This window comes from Phascolarctos cinereus, unplaced genomic scaffold (assembly GCF_003287225.1).
Source record: "Phascolarctos cinereus isolate Bilbo 61053 unplaced genomic scaffold, phaCin_HiC Scaffold_3;HRSCAF=262, whole genome shotgun sequence".
Lineage (NCBI taxonomy): Eukaryota > Metazoa > Chordata > Mammalia > Diprotodontia > Phascolarctidae > Phascolarctos > Phascolarctos cinereus.
Window position 1 is genome coordinate 89,383,321 of NW_027555736.1, and position 19,847 is coordinate 89,403,167.

Below are 19,847 nucleotides of genomic sequence, written 5' to 3' on the forward strand. Positions count from 1 at the left end.
CAAACCACTTCCCATTTTCCACAATAGGTTTTACAAATAAATTTTAATGAACGTCATTTGTTTTTATGTAGTCTTAATTTCCACTGTATCTCTCCCCCTCCCCTTTCCCAGTCACTCCATAGAAGCAATAATTCTAAAAAAGAAAAAAGATAAAAATGAGTAAAACAGATCAATTCATTTTTAAAAACTGAGAATATATACAGTGTTCCACAACACAGCCTCCTTATCTCTGTAAAGGTGTTAGGGGAAGTGCTTTCTCATTCGTTGCTTTGTGGTCCTTTTCATTTTCATTATTATAGTCATAACATGTATATTGTTTTCTTGGCTCTGCTTATGTCACTTGCTTTAGTTCAATTAAGTCTATATGTGTTTTTCTTTAATCATATTGTTCATTGTTTCTTATGGCACAGTATAATTCCACTCTATTCATGTACCATAATTTGTTTAGCTATTCTCTAATCAATGAACATCATTTCCTATTCTTTGCTACCACAAAAAGTGCTGCAATAAACATTTTTGGTATTATATGGGGCTTTTCCTTTTATCAGTAATCTTGAGATTATTGATTCTCAGTGGAATCTCTGAGTCATAGAGAGTGGACATTATAGCCATTTTTTTGGGATAACTCCGAATTGCTTTCTTAAAATGGTTCTTCTACTTCACAGCTCCCCCAACAATGTATTAGTTTGCCTGTCTTTCCACAATCCCTCTAGCATTGACTATTCCCATTTTTGTCATCTTTGCTAATTTGCTGGATGTGAGGTAAAGCATCAAATTAATTTTGATTGGCATTTCTTTTATTATTAGTCATTTGGAGCATTCTTTCATATGTTTGTTAATGGTTTGCAATTCTCTCCCTCTCCTCTCTACTTTCTCCTCCCTCCCTCCTGCTTCTTCTGCTAATTTATGTTGAATATGGAGTAGTTTGTGTTCTGAAGCCTATCTGGGCTACTATGCTCATTTGTTTTTAGCTGTTGTTTTATCCACTTTTCTATTGCCCTTTTGCTAACAGTGCCAAATGACTTTGATTTTTTACTGATTTGTAATATCATTTCATTTTTGGAAATTCTAATATGCCTTCATTCCTACCTCTGCACCCTCTCTACTCCCCCCACCAATTTTCTATTGCAATTTGTGACATTTTGGGAATTTGATTTTCCAAATATCTTATCATCTCTGTATTTTTCTTTTTTGTCAGTCTTTCTACTAGATTTATCTAGCTCTGAAAGAATATTAAAGTTTTCTACAATTATTGTATTATAATATATAAATGTGAATTACTATAATCATAATTCTGTTATAATATATGTATCACTAAGCTCAAAGCAAATGATAGTTAAAGTAAGTAGCTTTACCCATGAAGGGCAGTGTGATATAGTAGATAGAGACCTGGCCTTGGAATCAGGAAGACCTAGTTTCAAGTTCTGCCTTTAATACATACTGAATTGTAATCATGGCAAATTACTTAATCCTTCAGTATCACAAGGTTACTTTCTAAGAAGTTAAGTTGCCTGAGAGAGTACCTATGCAATAATAGAGGTCACTTCCTTCACTGATGAAATCATAGGCCTCCTTAAAAAAAAGTTTATAGAGTTTTCTCAAATTTGGTAGGCTTCATCAATAACTGTTCTCCCTAGTGTTTAGCATGGCATGTCTCTCACATTGCAGGTACTTAAGAAATACTTGTTGATTGACTATTTATTTTCAAAGCCTTTTTGTAATTCATTTAGTTTTCCCCAGTTGATACAGTATCAGTGCATATATTTAATAATGATGTATTTGATTATCCATGGTGACTTTATGTTGAATGTAGTGTCTCTTTATCTCTGTCATCCTTTTCCATATTAACTTTTGCCTTATGTGAAATCATCATGGAATTTTTTGCTTATTTTTGGGATTTTCTGGACTGTGATAAATTTTGTGCTAGCCCCTCATTTTCATTCATGTATGTTTTAATATTTTAAATGTTTCTTATTGTTAGACCTTTTTTTTTGTTCATTCTGCCATTTTCTGACTTTTTAATGGGGAATTTGATCTTTTCAAATTTAAAGTTGTAATTTCTAAGTTTGTGTTTTCCTCCATTAAATTGTTATGCTAATTTTCTCCCTCTTGTAAATCAGATACTTTATCTCTAGGGTTAGATTACTAACCTAGTTTCCTCCCATAGAGTCTTGCTGTTTCTCTTCTGATTATCTAGTCTCAGCCCAAATACCTTGAATTTAATTTCATTCTCATTCTCTCCCTCCATCTCTCTCATGTCTCTATCTGTGTTTCTGTGTCTTTGTCTCTGTCTCCTTTTATCTTCATGTTTCTGTGTCTATCTTTATCTCTCATCTTTTTAAGGTATAAAGGGAGGTAGGGATATGTGCGCAAGCGGGCACACACACACACACACACACACACACACATATATACACACACATTGACCATATTTGACAGTGTAGGCTTGTTCTGCCCCTATGGTCCAGTCTCTGTGCTGAGAGGAAGGGGGTATATTTCATTAGGAGTACTCTGAAATCAGTACTAGTCAATAAACTGAATCAACAAGCCTTTGCTAAATGCTTAATATATGTCAAGTGCTATGCCAGATACTGGGGATATAATCCGAACGTGAAAGCAGGCAGTCCTTACTTCCAGGTAGTTTTCATTCACTGCATTGGTCAGAATTCTAACATCTTTCAGTGTTGTTTTCCTTTTCCGTTATTATGGCCATTGTGTAAATTTTCCCCTTGCTTCTGTTTACTCTGCTATTTATCAGTTCATATAAATTCTCACAAGTTTTTCCGAATTTGTAAATTCAATTTATGTCTTTGTTTTTAAAACATAGTCTCTTCTGGAAACACCTGTTTGTATTCTACTCTGTTCCCAGTGAGCCTTTACTTTGTAACAAGGGAAAAAAGAGTTATGTAAATTCAACCAACCTATTTTACAATGTGTCTAATTGTATCTGATGGTATATGACTATTCCTACACATAGCCCCACACTTCTCCAGCAAAAAGAAGATGCATTTCCTCTTTTTTTCTTTAGGTTCAAGATCAGTCATCATAATATAAAAGTGACTATCCTGGCCCCCATTGCCTGAATGCCAAGTATATTACATTTCATTCTTCCCCAAGGGTTTTCTAGTACCTTTAAGAGATTTTGGAATTCAAAGGGCCATAAAACTGTGCTTACCGTTTGACCCAGCAATACCACTTCTAGGTCTATATCCCAAAGAGATCATACAAATGGGAAAAGGACCCATTTTCGTTATTATGGCCATTGTGTAAATTTTCCCCTTGCTTCTGTTTACTCTGCTATTTATCAGTTCATATAAATTCTCACAAGTTTTTCCGAATTTGTAAATTCAATTTATGTCTTTGTTTTTAAAACATAGTCTCTTCTGGAAACACCTGTTTGTATTCTACTCTGTCCCCAGTGAGCCTTTACTTTGTAACAAGTGTACAAAATATACAAAAATGTACAAAAATATTTGCAGCAGCTCTTTTTGTGGTGGCAAAGAATTGGAAATTGAGGGGATGCACATCAGTTGGGGAATGGCTGAACAAGTTGTGGTGTATGAATGTAGTGGAATACCATTGTGCTATAAAAAATAATGAGCAGGCAGACTTCAGAAAAACCTGGAAAAACTTATATGAGCTGATGCTGAGTGAAGTGAGCAGAACCAGAATGCTACACACAGTGACAGCCACATTGTGTGATGACTAACTTTGATAGACATCATTTCTTAGCAATGCAAGGATTTAAGACAACTCCAAAAGAGTTGTCTTACCTCAGTCTTTGGGGAGCAAAAGGGGATCAGGTTCACCTCTTATCCCACTTCCTACATAGCATCTTATCCCACATTCCCATATAGGAAGCCCCCATGGGCTTTGGTCTAGCACCCTGAGCTGACAGCAATAACCAATCTGGAATCCTGCCTCCAAGGTTGTCATTGGTTTCCTAGGTGCAGGGACTCTGCTGCCTGCGCCTAGAACTGAAAAGCACAAATAAAATAGACAAAAAATCCAAACCTGATTCTTGAGTCCATAGAGTCTAATGGAGAAGGGGAAGGTAGCCCTTCCTTCTACTTGGTTTAATTCGTGGTGCCCATGCTGTGGGTGAACAAGACTTTCAGCTCCCCTGTACAGTGCCAGAAAGGGAGAATGAGACTGTCCCACTCTGGTAGTTTTAAAGATGCAGCTTGTTCTGGCTGTGCAGCCATGGAAAACAGCTACTGCAACCCATATGGTAGGGGAACACAGGATAGCTTTTTCCAGAAGCAGGTTCCTACCATCTCCCACATTTGTACCTCTACTTGAAATTGACATACAATGCTGAAGAACTTCTCTGTGCAACCAACTTTTGACATAATTTTCCATAAGCCCTCATGACTCACAGTATCAAAGGCCTTGGTCAGATCTACAAATGTTGTGCACAGACCTCTGTTCTGGTCCTGGCATTTCTCCTGGAGTTGTTGGGCAGCAAATACCATATTAACTGTTCCTCGGCACTTTCTGAAACCACACTGGCTCTCAGGTAGATGACTCTCAAAGTCTGTCTTAAGAACTTTGGATTTGATTGTGTGACATGGGAGACACTGGCACAGGACCACTCAGCATGGCATGCCCACATCAGAGAGGGCACTGTAATCTATAAGCAAAGCAGAATCAAAATATCTCAAAAGAAATGCAAGATGTGCAGATTTAGAGAATCTACCCCAAATGTTCACGTGGACTACTTGTGCCCAACCTGTAGTAGAACATTCTGAGCTTGGATGGGTCTGACCAGCCACAGTCAGACACATTATGTAGCTTGACTCCAGCATACTGATGTCATTTTGGTCTTCTTAGAGAATGAAGGACGATAACCAACCAACCACCTCTATCTTAGGTGATTTGGACGTGTGTAGCAAAGCCCTGTTACAAAAATTACACAGCATAGGTTCTTGTAGTGCAAAAATAAATATTTCATCCCATTCATATACCACAGGATGAACCAAGTGCGTTCATCCATTCCACATTTTATGAGTAGCCACTTTATTTTCCACATATATTTTTGTGTATAAATTGTATATTTTAATATGTATTCTTTCCCTTTGGTTTTATTCTTTCAGGCTGTATAATAATAATGGAATGACTGGATCAAAGACTTTATGTGTCAGTGAATTTTCTAGTATAATTCCATTTATTTTCTAAAATGAACCAATTCTCAGCTCTAACAACAGTGCCTGTCTTATTATAACCCCTCTATTAACCATTTTTTTACTTTTTGTTATCTGTACAATTACGATGAGTATTAAGTTGGAATGCCCTGAGTGGCATTTTGTTTCTCTTGTCATTATGATTTAAAGAACTGATAGTTTACATTTCTTCTTTTGAAAACTGCCTTTTCATATGTTTTCATCACTTACATCACTTTCCCTGATTTATAAAGATCTTGTATCCTTTACATCTTATTTTCTTTTGATTTTTTTCTGTCAGTTTTTCTCTCACCTCTGCATTCTTAAGTTCCAAATCCTGCACGTGGTCACATAGCTAGTTAGTGTCATAGGTGGAGATTTGAAGCTAGGCCTTTCAATTTCAAGTCCAACACTCTTACAAATAATAATATAATAGAAATGCTTATATTGGGAAAACAGTGAAAACATAATCACTCAGTTCCCCTCAGAATCTGTTTATGTATTTGAAAAGAACTCTTGCCCTTATTGGCTTTAAAAATGTAGTTGTAGTCTAGTTCTTTGTTGGTATTATCAGCTGACCATGTTTTGTATAATTTCAGATAGGTGTTCCCTTCTTTTTATTTCTTCATAGTTGTTATTTTGTGTCACCATGACACTAGATATTGCAAAAATTTAGTCACTCATTCCTTAATGATTAGTAATATAGATTTTTAGTTTTTCACTATTACAAATGTATTAATAAACCAGACTCTCCAGAGAAGTATGCCTAAAATGGTGAGATCCTGACTCATGGTGATTGTTTAGAATGAGGTAGGGATATTTAGCCTGGAGAGGCAAATGTTATATTTTACTTTTTATAGATATACATAGGTTCCTTGAAAATCTGGATATCAGATCTTTATCAGCTACATTTACTGCAAGTGCTTTTTCCTCCCTCAATCTCTTTCTTTCCTTTAAATTTTGGAGAAATTTCTTTTCATCATGTAAAAATTCTTTAGTAACTATATAATAATCAAACCCATTGATTCTGTCTTCAATGATTTCTTCCATTTGCTTGATAAATTTTTTCTCTTCTCCATAATTTAGGGAACTATACTATTCATTTTTCTTATAAATTATACTTTAATTAAAATTTAGAAATCTAATTATACAGTTATATGAAAATTATAATTAAAATGTATAAATAATTAAAGTGATATAAAATTATTATTACTTTTACATTTTAGATCATTGATTCTAACAGAGCTTATTGTATTATATGATTTATGTTGTGGATCTGCCCCTTCCCCTCCCTCCGCACACTTGTGCCATTATGCAGGGCTATTGTCTAGTTCTCTGGGTATCTGCTTGAAGAGCAAGGATTCTGTGGAGACTACAAATAACAACAGCTCATCCTTTTTTATTTCCTTCCTTCTGGTTCAAACTGGAAGTCAGTGAATGAACATCTGTTGTGTAGTCCATTCAAAAGAGGATGTTGAGGCTTGTTTTTTGATCAAGTCAAAGGGCACATAGGAGACATGAATTCTCTGCTTCTTTAGGACACAGAGTCTTTGAAAACCCAGAGATGGCAAGGGCAAGTCTTTGGGCATCTATTTCACCTGGGAGCTATGCAAGTAATACTGAGAGGATGGAAAGTAAGGGATGGTTTCCCTTAGTAGATGTCTGCATTTGGCCACTATTCTGCTATTTTTAGCTTTGGTTTCCAATTAGTGGTGGGAAAGAAGTTTGAGTACTTTTGGACACTTTGGTTTTCGTGTGACTTTTATGATAATAACTAGATTCTTGGTTTCCATTTAGGACTGTATGATATCTGTGATACTTTGTTTTTTCTTTCAAGAGATTCTCTATCCTACTAAAGAAAAGATGTTTTTGTTGTTGTTTTATTATGTTTTGTTTTTCCTACTGATATTGGTATTTGTTGTTATTTTATTTTGTTTTATTTTTCAATTTGCCTTCAGTTCATGTACAGTTCCCTGCCAGGGGAATTGCGTTTTGTTCTCAGAAGTTTGTTTGTGTAGCTATTAACACTTAATCTTTAAAAGGATTCTTTCCATAAATTACTTTACTCAAAAAGCTGTTTTCATAGATGCTCATTTGTGTTGAATAGGCTGTCACTTTTGGGTTATAAGTCTGAATGCATGCTTTTTCTATGTGGATGTAGGGGGAAATGTGTTAAGAAGGTGATTAGCTTTGACTAGACTTTGTGGGGCATACAGATTTCTTAGTGGTCTGTTGCTGCATTGCTGCAAAGTAAAGTTTATTTAAAGGAAGTGTATGTATGTGCACATGCATGCACGTGTGCACGTGCACAGAGACATGTACACAGTTTATATTTTCTTTGGGCAATCAGCCTAACTTAAACTTTTTTAGGGGAAACTTGAAACTAGATCATTATAAGATACAGAGGTGACTCAAAGCTTTTGGTGAACCATAACATACTGCTATTATTAAAATATTACTTAACTCTTGTGAGTTATTTAGCTACAGATGATCACATAGAATTTCATGCACCTCGATCTAGTAGTCCAAATTGCCAGAATTCCATACTGATGAATGTTCTAGATACTTTTTTGGTTTTGATTTCTAAGGAATTCACATGAGAAGGTGGCATGATGTGTGGAACAGGTGCTGCATTTGAAATCAAATGAGTTGGGTTTAAGAGCTGACTTTGGCACTTATATGACCTTGTGCAGGCCATTTAATTTTTTTGGGCCCAAGTTTCCTCTTCTGTAAAATAAGGGGGTTGGGTTAGAAAAACTGTAAGAACCTGTCCAGTTCTAAATCTTTGATCCTATGTTTATGTATGAAAACTTGGTGATTTCTAACATGCATACTTCATGTTTTTTTCCTTCCATATAAGATAAAGTAAGGTTCACAACCAGCTCACCTATTCATCTTCATATATAAATTGGGGTGGGGTGGGGTTGGACCAGATGACTTCTGAGATCTTTAATACAAGATTCTGTAATTATATAAATTCAAATTCTGTCTCTTCGTAAGTCTTTTATATTCTAGCTTCTCTTCTTATAAAGATCAAATTATAAAAATTAAATTTTCTCTTTTTGATAAATATTAGCCATATATTTGAAGATAAATTTATCAGAATCCAGATTTTAAAGTATGAAATAAAAGTATTAGTCTACAGGTTTCAGAGTTGTAAAATGCTACAAAATTCCCTAAAGGGTAACCACTAGTATTACCTTTCCTAGAGGAATTATTTTTATGAGGTGAAATTAACAACCCAAAATTTTAATAGAGATTAACCAAATAACAGCAAAGTGAGATTGTTAATAAGTCATAACAAGTCTGAATATATCTTTTTTGTTGTTGTTTTTTAAGTTAAATTTTATTTTTCACTTGTAAAGCATTTGTATTTTTTCTTTCCTACTACCTTCTCTCCCTTAACTAGAAAAAAAAAAGAAACCCTTATTAAAAAAAGCAGAATCAAACAAAACAAATTCCCATAATGGTCATGTCCAAAAATGTGTTTCTCTTCTGCATGTTAATCAGTCACCTGTATGTATAGGGGTAGTCTTTGTCATCACTGGTCCTCCAGAATCATGATTGATCTTTGTGTTGATCAGAGTTCTTTAGTCTTTCAAAATTATTCATTTTAGCAATGCTGACATTTTAGTATAAATTGTTTTCCTGGCTCTACTCACTTTACTCTATATCAGTCCATATAAGTCTTCCTAGATTTCTCTGAAAACATCTCCTTCATCATTACTTACAGGACAATAGTAATCCATTATATTCCAAAACTATAATTTGTTGAACTGTTCCCCAGCTGGTAGGCACCCCCTTCATTTCCAGTTCTTTGCCACTACAAAAAGAGCTATTATAAATATTTTTGTACAGATAGAACTTGTTCCTCTTTGATCACTTTTAGGTATAGATGTAGTAGTGATATTACTGGATTGAAGTGTGTGCAATTTAATAACCTTTTGGCCATAGTTTTAAATTGCTTTCCAGAATGGCTGTACCAATTCACAGCTCAATCAGGTGTGTCAATGTGTCTGTTTTCCCATAGTTCCTTTAACAGCTATAAGTTTAACATCTATAAGTTTACCATAAGAGTTCATTAGTTCTTTCTCTCTTTCTTCTTTTATACTCTCTTCCTTCCTTCCTTCCTTCCTTCCTTCCTTCCTTCCTTCCTTCCTTCCTTCCTTCCTTCCTTCCTTCTTCCTTCCTTCCTTTCTTTTTGACAGTAAAATATCTAACATTTGCTTACAGGAGAGGGTTAACTTTCATAAGATTTCAGAACTGGAAGGAACCGCAAAAGTCATACAGTCTAATATTTATCAGCCAAGAATCTCCCCTATCACATTCCTAACAAGTAGGTACACGACCTTTGTTTGAAGACATGTTTATAAGGGAAACCTACTCCATCCCAAGACGTAGCCTTATACTTGTAGATAGTACTAATTCTTAAGAAGTTTCTCCTTCTATTGTGCCTAAACCACAACTCTGCAGTGTGACTCATGGGCATTCCAAATCTTGTTCTCCTTGATTTACAATATTTTAAATCTTGGCTATCTTTTACTTATCAAAGAGTCATTAAATGGAGAGAAAGACACGGGGTTTTATATTTGGAAGCTTAATCTCTTTAAGTTTCTTTTTAAAAAACTAATTTTCTGGGAAATAAACTGAAGCTGTGAAGTTTTGTTTTTAGCAGGAGTGATTGGCTTTGTTTAAAGTGATTTGAAATAATCTAAAACATGATCAATTGTGTGGATTGGAAAACAGTAGAAGTATTATGAGTAAAGTAATGGAAACATTGCAAGGGTAAAGGGGTATTTAGTTTAATGCCACAGAGAATAGAGAGTCTGATTAGTCAATATAAATGTGGCAATGGCTCAGAAGAAATGTGGGATATCTGATAGTTTACTGTACATATGTATTTGTCAAATGGTTGCAGTTTGACAGCAGAACATCAAGTCTGTTTTTGTTTTTATTGTTTGCTTTGTTTTTATTTTTTATATATTTATCCACTTAATGGCGTTTTATTTTTTCCAATTACATGTAAAGATTGTTTTCAACATTTTGAGTTCCAAATTTTTTTCTCCCTCCCTCCCCTCTTTTCTCCCCAAGACAGCAAGCAATCTGATATAAGCTATATATGTACAGTCATATTAAACATATTTCCACATTAGTCATGTTGTGAAAGAAGAATGAGAACAAAAGGGAAAAACCACGAGAGAGAAAAAAAGGGAGAAAATAGCATGCTTCGATCTACATTCAGACTCCATAGTTCTTTCTCTGGATGAGGATAGCATTTTTCCATCATAAGTCTTTTGGTTTTTTGTTTTGTTTTAAAGAGGGACCAGGTTTGGAGACATCCCAAATCTGAGTTGAAAACTAGTGGTCAGAGACATAGATGTAAATGCCTTGCAGTGGCAACTGAGCTGTGTTACCTCTTAAGAACAATGAACTTCTGGGAACAATGAACTCAGATATCCACATTTATTGAAGGGACAATTAACTAGTGAAACTTTGGCAAATTGCTATGCAAATTTTGCTGTGTAAAAGAATAACAGAATAATGTTACATTTTCTTATAAGAATAAGACAAGTTAGTTGTTGAGTGGAAGATTCCAACATTAATGATTCTCCAAAGGCATTTGTGTCTTATTATATGCAAAAATGAAATATATAGAAAGTAGATATTCTAACCTTTGCAAATTAGTGAACTAATTTAATGTGTATTACCTGTAGATGTATTACCACTTTACATAATCTTTAAAAAATACTTTATTGATGCTTTTTTTGTTTCTTCATCATCATTTCTTCCTGATGATTCCATTTCCAAGAGAATCCTCATTTGGAGCAAAGAATTGCAGTTAAGCAAAACAAACCAAGACACTGGCCACATTGGACAATCTGTGTCTCCTTCCACACCTCTTGACCCCTTCTCTGGTAAGGAGGGGGGGGCGTGTCTTACTGTCAGTCCTCCTGCAGTCACAGTTGGTCATGTGGTTAGATGAGTATTTCATTTTCTACGTTAGCAGAATCTTCAGGTCCATTCGCCGTTGTATAAATATACTTTTTTTTTGGATTTCATTTACAGTTTTCTTTGTTTCAGTAAATGTGTGTTCACTTTTACTACTACTTATTGAAGTCTGACTTCTGTATCTCTTCGTCCATTCAGGGCAAAACTTCTTCCAGCTCTAATATTGAGCCTACCCCATCTAGTTTATAAACGCTAATGTTTATAATATAACCAACGTGTTCATTTCTGAAGGCCAGCAGTTTCTACAAGACTTAGACAACAGGATCAAACAACAAAAGACAGTTGCTTGTTATCCTCCAGTAGGATATTAGAGAAGGAAATAAGGTTATTGTCTCAGGGACTTTTTGAAGTTGGAAGAGGCCATTTAACTAGCTCATATCTCTGAATTTATAGGAGATTTTTAGAAGGTATGTGCCTCCCCTCCAAAAAAACACGTTATTTATTTTTAACATTAATTTTAAAAAAATTTGAGTTTCAAATCCTTTCCCTGCCCGAAGCCCCTCCTCCACCCACTGAGAAGGCAAACAATATATCGGTAATGTATGTGAAATCATGCAAAAGGTTTCCATGTTAGCCATGTTGCAAAAAAAAAAGGTAAGGAAAAATAAAGTGAAAAAAATTATACTTCAGTTTGTACTCTGAGTTCATTAGTTCTCTCTCAGGAGGTGGATAGCATTCTTTATCGTATGTCCTTAAGAAATCTTTGGATTTCTTTATTGATCAGAATTTTTCCACAGTTGATCGCCATTACGATATTGCTTTTACTGTGTTCTCCTGGGTCTACTCACTTCACTTTGCATCAGTTCCTTAAGTGTTTCCAGGTTTTTCTGAAATCATCCTCCTTGTCATGTCTTATAGCACAATAATATTCCATCGTGATCGTATACTACAACTTGCTCAGCTATTCCCCAACTGATGGGCATCCTCTCAATATCTAATTCTTTGCCACTACAAAGATTACTGCTATAAATATTGTTGTCCATATGGGTCCTTTTCCTTTTTCTTTATTCTTTTTGGGTTTACAGACCTAGTAGTGGTATAGCTGGGTCGAAGGGTATACACAGTTAAATAGCTCTTTGGGCATAGTTCCAAATTGTTCTTCAGAATGGTTGGACTAGTTCAACTGTTTTTACGAGTTTGACATAGTTCCCTACAGATTTGAGAAACGAGGCCTGACAGAAACTTGTTGCTTTCCTTCTAATTTTGACTGCGTTGGTTTTGTTTGTATAAAATCCTTTAAATTTCATGTAATCAAAATTATAGTCAGCTAGGTGGTGCAGTAGATAGTGTGCTGGGGTTGGAATCAGGAAGATTCCTTTTTTTTTTGGCTAGGCAGTGGGGGTAAGTGACTTACCCAGGGTCACATAGCTAGTAAATGTTATGTGTCTGAGACCAGATTTGAACTCAGGTCCTCCTGACTGCAGGGCCAGTACTCTATCCACTGGGCCACCTAGCTGCCCCACTAGATTCATCTTTCTGAGTTTCATTTTGGCCTCAGATACTTACTAGCTGTGTGACCCTGGGCAAGTCACATAAGCTCTGTTTGCCTAAATCTACTGGAGAAGGAAATGGCTAACCATTCCAAAATGCTTTCCAGTTTTCCCAGAAATTTTGGTCAAATGGTGAGTTCTTGCCCTCAAAGCTCAGATCTTTGGACTTAACAAACATTAGATTACTTTGGTATTTTACTATTGTATATAGTATACCTAATCTATACCACTGATCCACCACTCTATTTCTTAACCACTGCCAGATTGTTTTGGTGTTTACAATTTTGTAACATAGTTTGAAATGTAGTACTAATAGAGCACTTTCCTTCATATTTTTTTCATTGATTCCTTTGATATTCTTGACCTTTCGTTCTTCCAGATAAATTTTGTTATATTTTTCTCTGGATCTACAGAATCTTTGGTAGTTTGATTGGTATGGCACTCAATAAGTAAATTTAGGTAGAAATGTCATTTTTGTTATATTGGCTTGGCCTATCCATGAGCAATTAATATTTCTCCAGTTATTTCAATGTCTTTATTTGTGTGGAAAGTGTTTTGTAATTGCGTTCATATAGTGCCTAGATTTCTCTTGGCAGGTAGACTTCCAAATATTTTATATTAGCTGCAGTTATCTTAAATGGAATTTCTCTTTCTATCTCTTCCTGCCGGTATTGTTGGTAAATATATAGGAATGCTAATGAATTTTATACATGTATTTTATATCTTGCAACTCTACTAAAGTCAATTATTTCACCTAGTTTTTTAGTTGATTTTCTAGGGTCCTCTAATTATACCATCATATTATCTGCAAAGAGTGATAGTATTGTTTCCTCATTGCCTATTCTTATTCCTCCAGTTTCCTTTTCTTGTCTTATTGCTGTAGCTAGCATTTCTAGTACAATATTGAATAGTAGTGATAATAATGGACACCCTTGCTTTCACCCCTTATCTTATTGGAAAGTCTTCTAGTTTATCCCCATTACAGATAATGCTTTCTGATGGTTTTAGATGCTACTTATCATTTTAAGGAAAGCTCCATTTATTCCTATGCTCTCTACTGTTTTTGATAGTAGTGGGTGTATTTTGCCAAAAGCTTTTTCTGCATCTATTGAGATAATCCTGTGACTTTTGTTGAAGCTATATGACTTTTAAATTCAATCCGATCTTGTAATTTTTTTCTTCAGACCATCTACTGTTGCTTCAATCCAGTTAACTATGTAATCTTGGGCAAGTTATTTCTCTCTAAGTCTCAGTTTCTTCCTATTTAATGTGAAAAGGTTGGTCTCAATGTACTCTGAAATTCCTTCTAGCTCCAACATTTAAAAATTCTATGCCTAGCCATCCTGTAAGTATTAATATTTATTAAAATTATTTTCCCTTAAAATATTGAATTTTTAAAAGTTTTACTGTTTTCTTAATTGTCATTTTATTGTGGCTAAAGGTTTGATTTTTCTGTAGAAATAAATTTCCAATGAAATGAAAGTAATTTGTGAGTGGAGATGTGAAATAATGGGAGGGGGGAAACAAAGGAAACCATTGTTTCTGTAAAGTGAGGCTAACCTTTATTTGCTGTCACTTTGATTCTCCTACTAATCATAGTATTTGGCACATAGTAGGTGCGTAATAAGCGTTTATTGATTGATTAGTTCTACAACTTTGTTTTCCTCCCTTTCATGTAAGTCACAATTAGTAGAATCTGAGGAGAGGCCTGTCAGATTATAAAAACTAAATGGTAAAACATTTTAGTTGGTGACTCTACTTGATGTAAGGGAAGGGATCCCTAAGGCTTGCATTATGTACAAATGATGTTGGATAAGATTCAGGTTGTTGTTTTTTTTAAATATTATCTTTAGGAAAACCATGTGTGTAACCTGCATTTTGTTGTTGTTGTTTTTTCAGACATACATGATGGTGATGGGACTCCTAGCAGCAGCCACCAGAATGTAAAAGGCACTGCAAAATGGGCGACCTCCTTGGAGAGCTTACTTGAAGACCCAGAGGGAATTAAAAGATTTAGGGTTGCTATTTTTACTACTGATATTGACAGAGTTTAGTCCTTTCATGTCTGAAAGATTAAGGAATTTCTCAATAGACAGTCATTGATGAATTGAAAATATTTTTATTAATAGAACTTTACTGAGACCAAATAGAAGATAGTACATTTCAGACGTTGTATACTACGGGCCGATTGTGCATGTGGGTAGAGAACATTGTAAGTTATTAGAGAATTTCTAGCTCTTTGATTCCAGGTAGGAGCAGGAGCCTGTCTGTCTCTGTCTGGCTGCCTGCTATAAAGTCTTATTGCAACCATAAGAGCCAAAAGGAACATTAGACATCATCTGGTTCAGACCCTTAATTTAACAGATGAGGCAACTGAGGTTCCCCAGGAGGAAATTACTTTCTCAGGCTTGTACTTAAGGAGTTCTTAGGATCATGTTACTGATGGAAGCGTAGAAAGTGTTTTGTGGTACATTTCAAGTTACCTTAGTATTCACAGAAAGTGCAGAGAATTTAGTGAAAAGATCATTGAATTGGGAGTCAGAAAACATGAGTGTGAATCCTCACTTTGCTGTTTACTATTTGTGAAATTGTAACCTCCCTGGCCATCAGTTTCCTTATTTAAAATACGAGGTTGGGGTCAGGACTTGGATATCAATTGTTGATATTAATGGGTGCTTCCAAAATCCTTGAGGATTCTTGAATAAAAGTTCTCCAGCATACTTAAACCCTGTCTCTTGGGTAGTCTATTAATTTTCCTATAAGACCTTTCTTCATAGCACAGTGCCCAGAATGTATAGGTATAAATAAGTGCTTATTGATTGAAAAAAAAGATTTAATGAGAGGCTTGGATTAAAGGACCTTTGAGGTTCTTTCTGGCTCTAAATCCTATGAACTATGACAGCAGAGGGAAAAATAGTTTAATACAAATGGCAAAATTTATTTCTTTTACTAATGTATTGGTCAAATAATATTCATGAAATGGTGATCTTTTGGGGCAGCTAGATGGTGCTGTGGATGGAGCACTGGCTCTGGAGTCAGGAGGACCTGAGTTCAAATCTGGCCTCAGACACATAACACTTGCTAGCTATGTGACCCTGAGCAAGTCACTTAACCCCATTGCGTAGATCCCCCCCCCCCCAAATGGTGATCTTTCCTAAGACTTGGTTGAAGAGTTGTCAAATTATTCAGTTAAAAGCACCATAAGCAAACACCTAAGAATGTGCAGAATCTGCCTAAACCGACCTACTCTTTGAAGCCAGTTGACTGAAAAACCAGATAGGTGAAGACAGGCACCATCAATATTTCTTTCCTACTCTCCTGTTGCTCAGCTAGAAGCTGGGAAGCAACTTCAGGCTTGTTCTGTGTCTTAGTGAGAAAACATTTGATAGTTATAGTATGGCATTAAGGAGAAAATACTGAACTGAGAATCTGGAGGATGGGATTCTTGTCCCATACTTGCTATATGACCTTAGGCAAGTCATTTCCACCTCTCTGAGACTTAAATTCATCATCTGTAAAATGTTTGGGTTGGACTAGAGCAGGGGTGGGAACCTGTGGCCTCAAGGCCACATGTGGCCCTCTAGGTCCTCAAGTGCAGCCCTTTGACTGAATCCAAACTTCACAGAACACATCCCCTTAATAAAAATATTTGTTCTGTAAAACTTGGACTCAGTCAAAAGGCCACACCCAAGGACCTAGAAGGCCACATGTGGTCTCAAGGCTGCAGGTTCCCCAGCCAGGGACTGGAGAATACCCAAGATCCTTTTCAGCCCTAAAGTTTGATGGCTCTGAGTCAGAGTTGCAAGGGACCTCAGAGGTCATGTAGTCCAATGCTCACTTGAATTGTGAATCTCCACTGCAAAATATCCAACAAAAGTGGTCGTCCAATGCCTTCCTGGACATTTTTGGTGATAGGTAACTCATGAGGCAGCTCTTCATTTTGGGGGATGCTCTAATCATTAGTAAGTTTTTACTTATATTGAGCTGAAATCTGCCTCCCTGTAACTTTGTCCCACTAGCCTTAGTTTCTATATACATCAGGAAAACACCTAAGAATATATAAATGACACTTGGTAGGGGCAGAAAATAGCTCTATTGGTATTCCAAATGATCAAGAGCTGTTTTGGCAAGGTTCAAAGCACATATTTTCATTTTTTTGTTTCACATTTGAAAATAAACAAAAGCACCTCAGATTTAAAATTGTTTTAATCATTTCTTTCATAGATAGGGCTTGTCTATTGATATGTTTTTCTTCTCTTTTAAAAATATTCTTACTTTTAGAGGAATGTACTTTGTTTAAATACTATCTAGGAAGAATTAATATATTTTCCATTTTAATTTACTATAGGGTCATTTATTATCAGGGAGAATTTTTTAGAAACTTGCCCAGTTTTTCCTCATCTTTATGACATCAGAATCAGCAAATCTAAATGTTTATAAAGTCTACATAATCTTATTAGTTTTTTTTAAACCCACTGAAAACAAAGGCATTTACTGTGGACTTGTTAGAAGATGATTGCAGTGTTGAATAGTTGATCAGTTCCATGTGAAAAAAAAATTTAAAAAGAGAGAAACTAAATTAGGAAAATGTATAATGTTTTTCTCTTGTTTCTCCCCAGGAATTTTTGAAAAAAGAATTTAGTGAAGAAAATGTCTTGTTTTGGCTAGCATGTGAAGACTTTAAGAAAATTCAAGATAAGAAACAGGTATTTCCTTCAGTGCTGTTATCAACCAAGAATTTCTGTAATATTCCCTTGGGATATATTGTTTTTCTCTCCTTTAAAAAAAAGTTGAAGTAGGTGTAACTGTCATGCCAAGACACATTTGTAATGCTTGAAGAAATTGGCATACACTATATTTGGAATGTGTTTGACGTGTTCCTTGTATTTTGGAATGGGTAATTGTATTTGGAACTCTGAGATGTGAGTTTGACTTCTAATGTCTTTTACTTACTAGCTGTGTGATCTTGGACAAATCACCAATAATAATAACAGCTGATATTTATATTGTGCTTTATCAGTTTTGGAAATTTGTTTTCCTCATCACAGACTTGTGAAGGAAGATGTTGCAGGTATTATTATCTCCATTTTACACATGAGGAAACAGAGGTTGAAGTCAAGTGACTTCCCAATAGTGATTGAGTTGGGATTGGGTTTCTAATTCCAGGTTATGTTGCTCTTTCCACTGTAACATTCTGCCTTTCTCTCTCTCTGTACCTCAGTTTCTTAATGTGAAAAATGGGCATAATATTGTCCTATTCAACTCATAGGGTTGTCATGAGGGTGATATGATATAATCTTTGTAAAATGCTTTGTAAGTATCAAGTACCATGTAAATGGCAATACTTACTGCCTTTGTTATCCTAAATAAGTCACTTAATCTCCCTAGCCTCAGTTTCCTTATCTATAATATGAAGAGGCTGGATTCTTTGGCCACAGAGGTCTTTCTAGCTATAGCTCTCTGGTCCTATGACCCTAAGTACTCAATATTAAGAAAGAAAATGAGGCAGCTAAGTGGTACAGTGGATAGAGCCTGGGCTCTGGAGTCAGAAGGACCTGAGTTCAAATCTGGTCCACACATTTGACACTCACTAGCTGTGTGACCCTGGGCAAGTTACTTAACCTCATTGCCTAGCAAACAAACAAACAAACAAAAACCAAGAAAGAAAAGGATGATTCAATGTGCTGTAAAATCATGACAACTCTCTAAGGCTAAAAAATTGCCGAAGAATAGCACATTGGAAGGAATTTCCTTATTAGGAGATCCCTATGCCAGTAAAATCACAGGTCTAGACTCCCAAAAATAAAAACAAGAATCATAATAAAAATAGATTAAATTAACAGAATTTTAGAGTAAAAATATTCCTTATGTCACCTAGAGTTTGATTTTGGCTATAGCTTTTGTTCTTTGAATAAATTACAAGAATGCCTTTCCCTTCCTGGGCCACATTAAGAATGCATACAGATATAGTAAATGGTAACCAGATGTTTAGAGATAAAAGCGGAGTGTATTATTAGTTGCGTTGTCAATTATTTAATATCCATTTTTATGAAGCATCATGCATTTGGCATGCACCCTATTTAGAATGTTTCTAAGTGTTCTTCCTGGCAAATGTGTGTTCTTTTAGGCAATTCATATTACATGACCTTAAGTGGATTTCCATGGTCCTAGAATTCATCACCATGGATCAGTACTGGTGATGGCTTCTCTTAATTTAGCTACATGGGTCCTCAGGAAGCATATATCTTCTAGAGGTGGGACCATACTAGAGCTGATTTTTGTCGTATTTTGAAAGTCCTATGAATTCCGATTGCTGGGGCAATAGGGGAACAAAGCCTTGGAAAATCAGAATGTATTGAGAGACTGGGGATGTTTACACCACCATTGCCTTTAGAGTGGCTGTGCACAGACAGGTTTTAAACTGGATAGAAGTAGGGAAGTTTGAAGATATCACAAGAACAAAAGGAATTGAACCAAACACTTCACATTTAAAAGTAAATAGCAAAATGGGCAGCTAGGTGGTGCAGTGGCTAGAGCATCAGCCCTGGAGTCAGGAAGACCTGAGTTTGAATCCAGCCTCGTCCGTTTATTAGCTGTGTGACCCTGGACAAGTCATTTAACCCTGATTGCCTTAACCAAAAAAACAAAACAAGCTAGTGTAAAAAAAGAAAGCAAATAGTAGGGATGAATTTCTAGGTCTGAATTTATGAGTTGATATTTTAAACCCTTTTAAGTTTGTTTACACAGCCCTTTCACACATAGTGACATGTGATCTTCATGGCAACCCTGTGAAGCAGGCACTAGAGGTATTATTCTCATTTCATAGATGAAAAAGCTGAAGCTTGTATGAGTCTGTAACTTGCTGATCAATAGTAATACAGTGTGTGTCAAAGGCAGGATTTGAATGCAGCCTTCTTCTGACTCGATAAATCGAGTACTCTTTTCACTATACCATGTTACCTCCCTGATTTCATAATATATACTTTAATCTTATTCACATTTTACAATTCTAAGGCATCCTCAAAAAAAGCAACAGATTGATCCTCTGGTCCTTCAGGGAAAGGTCTTATGGTTTGGGTTGTGTGGTTGCATCCATATGTCTACAGTCCTTCAATCTGAAGTGACTTAATACCTACTTTCTTTTATGAGATAATCTGTTGTACAGGTAATATTTTGGTCTTTAAAT

At 35.6% G+C, this 19,847-nt stretch overlaps 1 protein-coding gene across 4 annotated transcripts in view; it reads left to right on the top strand.

Moving 5' to 3' along the window:
* The window catches only part of RGS10 (regulator of G protein signaling 10), a 74,476-nt gene that overhangs the window by 6,619 nt on the left and 48,010 nt on the right, over positions 1 to 19,847 (top strand). The window contains exons 1-4 of one of the 4 annotated variants that reach the window (XM_078151029.1): positions 6,686 to 6,796; positions 10,972 to 11,077; positions 14,561 to 14,679; positions 17,281 to 17,367. In XM_078151029.1, coding sequence (XP_078007155.1) covers positions 6,770 to 6,796; positions 10,972 to 11,077; positions 14,561 to 14,679; positions 17,281 to 17,367 — 339 coding nt within the window. In that variant the 5' untranslated portion in view covers positions 6,686 to 6,769. Of the gene's footprint in view, positions 1 to 6,669; positions 6,797 to 10,971; positions 11,078 to 14,560; positions 14,680 to 17,280; positions 17,368 to 19,847 lie in introns of those variants that run through there. The other 3 variants (XM_020988211.2, XM_020988212.2, XM_020988213.2) reach the window with 3 other exon arrangements.